General features: G+C 28.4%; 1 protein-coding gene across 1 annotated transcript; it reads left to right on the top strand.

Annotated features, from left to right (window-relative positions):
• The first annotated feature begins 801 nt into the window (after positions 1 to 801).
• Positions 802 to 1,362, top strand: LOC107842182. The gene has a single exon (XM_016685934.2). The coding sequence runs from the start codon at positions 981 to 983 to the stop codon at positions 1,347 to 1,349; it is 369 nt and encodes a 122-aa protein (XP_016541420.1). The 5' UTR covers positions 802 to 980; the 3' UTR covers positions 1,350 to 1,362.
• The last annotated feature ends 7,493 nt before the right edge of the window (positions 1,363 to 8,855 follow it).

Raw genomic sequence — 8,855 nt, 5'->3', positions numbered from 1 at the left:
TTTAAATACTGAATATAAACTTTTATATTTTATATCATATCAGTATATTTTAATCGGAAGTAAGATGATTTGCATTATTTTCTAAGTAATTAGTGACTTTTTTAATATAATGTGGTGTATGGTTCAACTAATCGACTTGATCCTATCTTAAATAATATTATAGGATATTTGCGGTCTTCCACCAACACACATATCTATCATACTGCTTTTGCTCCCACAAAAATTTAAATCTGTAACCTCATATTTCTCAACCCAGTTTTAATTTTGGATCTTCCAAATCATTACCGCCGAAGGTCTATACCTTTTTTTTTTTTCTGATCTTTCGAGAAAAACATTCTATTCATGATAAACATTAGGAGGTAGAATCAGTAATGATTGACCAATAATACCACACGATTATGGGTGTGTTAGATATGGAGGAAATTGATTTTAAATTTTTTCATGTTAACAAAATTTTTAATAAATATTTTATCTAGAGAAATAAGTTCCTTAAAAATGACGAAAATATTCTTTAATAAAAGTAGAAAAATAAATTTCACAAGTGACATTTCCCACCCTCTAATATACCTCATTTTTTAACCCACAATCCCTACTCTTACCTCCACCGACCCACCTCCTATATTATTTATCTAAATTATACACAAATACTTTAAAAAATCAATTATTTTCTTGTTTATACATAACACACCTACATGCATTATTATATATATATTCTATAAAGGACTTAAAAAATTCTTTTATGCCATCAATGTATAAGTACAAGCTAAACTCTTAACAACTAAACTACTTGCAACCATGTTATGCGTTACATTCTCAAAGTAGTTAAGGTTAGGTCCATCTTTCCCATAACAACAAGTCAACAACCAACAAAACATCCTTATCATCGTATATTATTACCTATGTTTGACCAACTAATAAACATATTATAAAAAACCCATTATATTCATATTCATCCATTCTTCTCTTACAACAAAACAAACATGAACTTCTTGAACTCAATTCTTGAAAGAGTCTCTACAAGGCTACCAATATTATTCTATGCAGCAACATGGACAACCTTATTAACAATAATAGTAGCGGTGGCTTCATTTTCTCCAGAATTTGCTTTTGTTTCCGCGATAACGCCATCATCTTCCTTCTCTCAAGCTTGTCATGATGAAAGAGGACATGTGAGAATTCCATTGGATTTACCATTAGAGGTTTTTTGTTTCCCTAATGACATGTTTAAAAGGTCTAAAATGGATTTGATAGTTCCTCCTATTTTTGCTGCTACTATTGTGGCTGTATCTGCTTATGTTGTTAAAGCTTTGGCTTTGTGGGAAGTTGATGATCAACATAATCAATTTTGACTTTTTCTTGTAAGTTTTTTTTTTTTTTTTTTTTTTTTTGTATTTGTTGGGATTTAATTTTGCTACAATTTATTTTGATTCTTTGGAATATAATGATATCTAGAATCCAATTTTTAGTATGTTTTTTAAGTTTCCGTCATTAATTAATTACAAAAAATGATTGATTGATTTCTTAGATAATCACTCAGTTTATAGTTATTATCTCATAATTTTTGTTTTAGGGGTTGGGGTGGAAGAGGGCGATACCTACATTGGGTGAAGGTGTGGGTAGCTTATCGACCTAGCTATACTCCATCAGGGCAGAGCCAGCTCTTTGGATGGAAAAATATATCATTTATACATGATTAAAAATATTTTTTATGTATTTATAGTAGGTGTTTCAAATATTAAATCTCTTTGGTGAAATAGTTTGGTGACCCTTGTACTTGTATTAATTTGTAAAGTGAACGTATTTTTGTCATCTGAATCCTCAGCTTAATAAAACGTAATATTTTAAACCCTATTTTGATGTATGAAACACAATTGCTTTCACATCAGCTTCAACGTAATTTTACGTCATTTTTAGAATGTCACATAAGAAACTAAGTATTAAATAAATTTAAATTGAGAAAGTAAATTCTTTTTTAAAAAAAAAAAAAAAAGGTGAATTAAAAATGAAAAATTTAAATTAAAAATAAAAAATTTCGGACTGTGGTTGTTGGTTTTGGGGTTTTCCATGAGTGTTGCCAGAGAAGGTCAATTTAGGATCGTTGGACTGGAACTGTGGCGATTTCCAGCGGGTTTGTCGCCCGGAATCGATGGATTTAGCGGTTTGAGGTTGTTAATTGAGTTTTGGGTCGGATTTTTGGCGGATGGAGCAGACGGCGTGGTTTTTCGGCGAAAACTCGCCGAAAATAGTGAGCTTCGTATGTTTCCCCTCCCTCGCGTCTCTCTCCATTCAATCTTCTTTCTCTCTCAATCATTTCCCTCTTTGAATCCCTTTCAAAGATTAATCTGATAAATTCCTCTTTCAATTCAGAACTGATTAATCTGATAAATTTTCAGCTATATTTCACCAAAAGATTAACAGAAGGATACAGCAAAATCCCACAAGCACCAATCACAGCAATCAAAACCATCACATCAATCAAAGCATAACGAGATTGCTGACAACCAGAATGATTCTTGGAATTAAACATGTTCTTTTTTCTTGGTCAACTGACAGTATAGAGCTTTTCACAGTAGGCCATGTGGGTTGAAAATCAAGAAACTGAACAAGAAAAAAATCAATCTTTAACTTAAAATCAACATCAAATTACACAAATTGGACAATCAAGATCAACTCATTTTCTTAAATTCAGTAAAAACTCATGTGATTGAAAGAACAAGAAGATTGAAAAATGTTTGTTATGCCTCAGTCTGTGAATCCGGTCTGTGTGGATTGTTGTGTGTGTATATCAGCTTTTGTGTGAGTATGGCGTGGTTGTATGTGTTCTATTTAGTTTGTGAGTGTGTATTTATTCTTAGTCAATGGAAAAGACCAAAAAATGTTTAATGTAAAAATGTTTCAAACCCCTTTAATTTGTTTTAATTGTTTAATGTAAAAAGATCAAAAAGTACCCATGCGCGTGCCGGCACGCATTTTATCCGATTCATCCAATTTTGTGCTACATAAGCTTGGTCAACAGTTAGAGGGGTTTAAAATACTGAGTTTTATTAAGTTAAGGAATTTAAATGACAAAAGTCTAAGTAGAAGCGTTCACTTTACAAACCTCTTTAGTTGAAATCCTGGCTCTATCTATGACCCCACTATTATTATTTAGAAAGTCACTTTTCTTCATGAATTTAATTTTATTTAAAAGAAAAAGTAACTTTTCAAGATAATAATTATTAATTTAATGATCATCTGAAAAAATCAAGTCAAAAAATAATTTATGGCAAAAATAAAAAGAAATTAGTTACGAATTTCGTTGTTAATTTGTTGCTAATTAATACAAAGAAGATTTCTTTGATAATCTATAGTAACGAATTTCTATTTGCTTGTATAAAATGGACGTGGTTGTTTCCTCCCATTTTTTTGCTGCAATTATTGTTTCCTCCCTCCATTAACGGTAAAATCAATTTTGGCTTTTTTTTTTGTTATAACGGGAAAAGGTAGAATATATTTTGAACTTTGATAAATGGTGTAAGTATATCTTCTGTCATATTTTAGGTATAAATGTACCTTTACCGTTAATGAAAAGGTATATATATACTCCTTAACTTTGATAAATGGTACAAATATATTTTTCGTCATACTTATGTACAAATATATTCTTATCGTTAATGAAAAAGTACATATATACTCTTAAATTTTGACAAATGGTAGAAATATACCATCTGTCATATTTTAGGTACAAATATATTCTTGTCGTTAATGAAAAGGTACATATATACCCTTCTCACTAATGGCAGAACATGTGTTACAATCTTGTTCATTTGCCCTTTTTAATTTAATTTATTCTCACTGTACCTGGAAATAATTCTAATTTAACCCACAAGCCTATCCAAATAATAATTCAAACCCGACCCGGTCTAATAGAACCTTTAAGACGCATCTCTATTCACGCATATTCATTCTCTCTTTCTCTTTCGATTAGATCGGGTCGGGTTTGGGTTATATTATTTGGATTGGGTTATGGGTTAAATTAAAATTATTTTGGGGTGGGGTTGAGATAAATTAAATTAAAAAAGGTCAAATGAATAAGATTGTGACACATGCCCTATCATTAATGAGAAGGATATATATGTACCTTTTCATTAATGCAAAGGTATATTTGTACCTAAAATATGTCGGAGGATATATTTGTACCATTTATCAAAGTTCAGGGGTATATATGTACCTTTTTGTATATTTGTACCTAAAGTATAACGGGGATATATCTGTATTATTTATCAAAGTTCAGGGGTATATTCGTACCTTTTTCGTAGTTTGTATTTGTTGGGATTTTAATTTTGTCACACTTTCTTTTAATTCTTTGGATATAACTATTAGAAATTGAATTTGAAATCTTATGATGCTCAATCGCGGCGTCCTTGGGTATAGCAAATTTCTGTTTTATAAGAGAGATCGAGAGATCCAATCAAACTAGATCAAGCGATGAGCCAAATTCCAATGGAAGTTTAGTAGAAAATTAACAACTTTTTGATAGTAGTGTAGTAAAATAAGTATTGCAAGGGAGCTGAAAATTCTAATAAGGAAATTTTAAAATACTATATTAGAAGTTTTTTTTATATACAGACGATTCGGCAAATTATTATATATATATTTAAAAAAATTAATCTCTATAGGAACATTACAATTTTCTGATGAAGAATATTCAGTTGAAGTCTCTTCATCATAGAATTAAAGCTTTGCCACTGTTTTTTAAAGAGTAGTAAGATTTTGAATTCCAATACTGTAATTTATCGTAATAGAGGAGTAGTAAGATTATGAACTCCAATACTATAGTTTATCATAAAATCAAAATTACGCAGTTTGTCTTGAATTCAAATACTATAATTTATCTTGAATTTAAATCGAGTAGTCATACAATCGTTTCTTAGTGTTTGCACTAAGAAATTGTGCTAATATTGGACTAAAATAGAAATCACTTAAAAAAAATTGCACGATTCATTCTTATTTCAAGATGATTTTTAATTTTTACTTTCAAATATAATGATTTTTAACTTTTGTCCCTGGTACTCATTTAATGATAAATAATAGATAAAATATCCTTGAGTAAACTTTAGATAATAATATTATTGAACTCTATAATTATTTTAAAAAGTAAAAATATAACACAAAGTAGCATACTTAAGATTATAATTACAATAAATAGCAATATTTTTGTAAAATTACAGTTTATAGCAAGAGTAACATTATTTTACTCATTAACTAGGCAAGTGCATGTTTTACTCTGACTACTTTATATTTTCCTACTTTCACTCCACTATTTTACCTCCTCCAAATATAGCCATATCTTTTACCCTTTTTTTTTCATCTTATTTTTTATTATTTTATTTTATTTCCACTTTATTTTCTATCTCTCTTTCTTTTTTCTTTTTTCGTTTTTTATTTTTTTTATTTTTTTCCCTTTTTCATATTTAAAGATAATTATCTCCATGATCTTCAAGATTTCAAAATAAAACATCATTACTGTTTACCATTTTCTTATATCTCTACCTTTATTTTCTGATTAGTTTTTTTTCCATCTTATTTTTTTATGATTTATTTTTTTATTTTGATTTTTTTCTTTTTCATTTTTTTCTTTCCACTTTATTTTCTCTCTTCTATTTCTCTTTTTTTAAAAAAAAAAAATCTTTTTTTTTCTTTCTCGTATCTTTTTTTTCTTTTTCTATTTTCGTTTTCTTCTTCTTTTTTCTATTTTATTTTGTATCCTTTTTTTTCTTTTATTTTTACATATCTGTTTCTCTTTCTTCCTTTTTTTTTTCACTTCTCTTTTCTTCATTTTTTTCTTTTTATATTTTTATTTTTTCTATTTTTTTACTCTTCTATCTCTAACTTTTATTTTGAAAAGACAAATATGTATATCACATACACATATTCAAAAAACATACAAAGTACATAGCCATACAGATCTGGATATGTATTTACGAAATACATATCATATTCATATTAAACAGTAACAAACATAACTATATTATATATCTTCATATGTATTTACGAAATACAAAGGTGACTTGTATAAAATAAGAATATACATATGGATCAGGTATGTATTTTGTAAATACATACACAGAGTTATATGTATTTTATATGGTTTTGGATTTGTCTTTGAACTGTACATATTATGTCATTTTAAAGGGTAACATATGTACTTATTTGTTTTCTTTTACTGTTTATGATATGTATCATGTATTTTTTTATCATCTATATGTATGTGTATATAATTGTCATTTTTATTATAAAGATTTTGTGTCCTATATATTTATATATACATGTGAGTCCGATATGTACTTTTGTAAATACATATGCAGATATATATGTATATTTTTTACCGTAAATACATATGCAGATTTGTATGTCTATTTATTTTGTATATTTTTTAAATATGTATATATGATATAGATATTTTTCTATTCAAAATAAAAGCTAGAGATAGAAGAGTAAAAGAAAAAAAAATATAAAAAAAGAAGAAGTGAAAAAAAAAATTAAAAAAGAAGAAAGAAAAATATAAATAAGAAATAGAAACTAGAAATAGAAGTGTAAAAACAAAAGCGAAAAAAATTTTAAAAAAGAAGAAGAAAATGAAAAAAGAAAAAATAAATAAAAAAAGAAAAAAGAAAAAAAAAAGAGAAGTAGAAGAGAGAAAATAAAGTGGAAAGAAAAAAATGGAAAGAAAAAAAATTAAAATAAAAATAAAGATAAAAAAAATTGAAAAAATAACAAGAAAAAATAATTAGAAATATAAGAGAATTAAACCTGTCAAACGGGCCGGTTTGACCCGGCCCACTAAAACGGCCCGACCTGGTCAGCCCATAGACTGTAGGGTTCCGGGTCTTGGGCTAGGTTATTTTTTTTAGGCTCAGTTAAGCCGACCCAGACCAAACCCGATCTAGGCCCGCCAGTTAACCGGCTCAGAACCTTTTTTTGTTTTTAAATAATAATAATAATTATTGATTGTTTGAGCCATTGGCCCAACGGCTATATGACCGTTTGGGCCCCAAAAACGACTATATGCCCTTTTTAATAAAAAAAATCAATTAATATATTTTTTTAAACCCAATTTTTTTTTAAAATACCCTACACTTTTAAATCATTTTCCACACAATTTTTATTTTCTCAAATCTCATTCTTTCTCAAATCTCAATTCTCAAAATTCAAATATTCTATATATTTTCTAAAGTTCTCAATTTAAATTTTTAATTTTGCGATTACAAAATATGGGTGGAAGTTTCTAAAGTTGTAACCTTCGGATACTTTCAAAATTTAGTATTGTCGTTACATCTCTTACTTTTAATTTTTAATTAGTGTATTAATTGTTGAATATTTAATTTTATTATATTTGTGTATTTTGAATTTTTTTAGTTTGATTTATATTATGGATAAATTAAGAAACCTTGCCACTAAAAGTGTAAAAAAAAATTATCCCGGAAGTGGTAGTGATAGTAAAAACCGAATTACTAGCGGTAGAGGTAGTTCAAGTAATAGATAAACCTGTATGCCTCCGCCTCTGGTACCTCTTAGTCAGTCTTTTGAGGAAGATGTAGGTGTAGGTGCTCACGATATGGATTATGTAGAAGCTAAGAAAAATTACGGTATAAAAGAAGAAAATGAAGTAGATGCGGTTGATTTAGATGAAGATGATGAAAATATTGGTGAGACACCCCAGTAGAAAATGCTAATATTAGATCTAAATCGGTTAATCGTTCTCCCCGTCCTCCCCGTGCCCCAAGAGCTCGTAAAACATCTAGTATTGCATGACAATTTTTTACACGTATATCAGATACTGAGATGTAATGCAATATTTATCAACAAAAATATAAGCATAAAAGAGGAGGCAAGCAAGAGGGTACGGGTACACGTTAATGAGACAGATAAGTGATAATCACGAAAGAGAGTTATTTATTGCAAAAGGTGATCAGGATGTTGGTGGGCCAACACAAACTAGAATGGACCCAGCAACTGATCAGGTAATTAAGAAGTATAATAAATTGAGGGACCGGAAAGAAATAGCAAAAATGGTAGCTGTAGGTTGTTTGTCTTTCAGTTTTCCTTCTTCTGATGCTTTTATTCATTATATTCAAGCAATTTATAATCCTATGTTTAATGGTATTCCTAGAAGTACTTGTTGGGCCGATATTTTTAGACTTCATTCACAATATTATTTTTTATTTATCTACATTGTTAAAAAATATTTAATATAAAATAGCTCTAACTTCTGATCTTGATATTTAACCATTACTTGTCACTGGATAGATAGTAATTTTATTGTGCAAAAATGTATTCTAGCTTTTTTGTATGATGAAGATCGTAAACATACTGGAGATTTTATTGCTGATTCGATTGGTAAAGTTGCAGAATTTTATGGTATTGAAAATAAAGTCTTATTTATTGCTTTTGATAATGCTTCTAACAACAAGACTGCTATTACAAAGTTAAAATTTAAGCTATCTCCGTCGTTACCTAAAATATTTCTTGCTAAGTGTGCTTATCATATATATAATTTAATTGTAACAGATGGTTTTAGATTTTTTAGCTTTATATTGAAAAAATTTGGCTTGCTGTTGGTTTTATTCAAGGAAATAATCGAAGAAAAAAAAATAGAGAATTTAAAGTTAAATGTGAACAAAATGGACTTGCATCGATATTGATGCCTGAAGAATGTGATACAAGATGGAATGCTACCTATGATTTTTTAAAAATTTGTCATAAATATAGAGTTCCTATTACACTAACTTTTAACTAACATTGTAGTTCATTTGCTAATTCGGCTCAATCTATGCTACATGATTCTAATTGGACTGTAATTGATGATCTTGTTA

This window comes from Capsicum annuum, chromosome 9 (genome assembly GCF_002878395.1).
Source record: "Capsicum annuum cultivar UCD-10X-F1 chromosome 9, UCD10Xv1.1, whole genome shotgun sequence".
In the NCBI taxonomy this organism is placed as follows: domain Eukaryota; kingdom Viridiplantae; phylum Streptophyta; class Magnoliopsida; order Solanales; family Solanaceae; genus Capsicum; species Capsicum annuum.
Note: the sequence above shows the minus strand (reverse complement) of the source record. Positions and strands in the feature narration are given on the sequence as shown.

Bases quoted from the DNA above. Each gene is read 5' to 3' on its own strand.
- LOC107842182 (XM_016685934.2), top strand. From the start codon at position 981: ATGAACTTCTTGAACTCAATTCTTGAAAGAGTCTCTACAAGGCTACCA.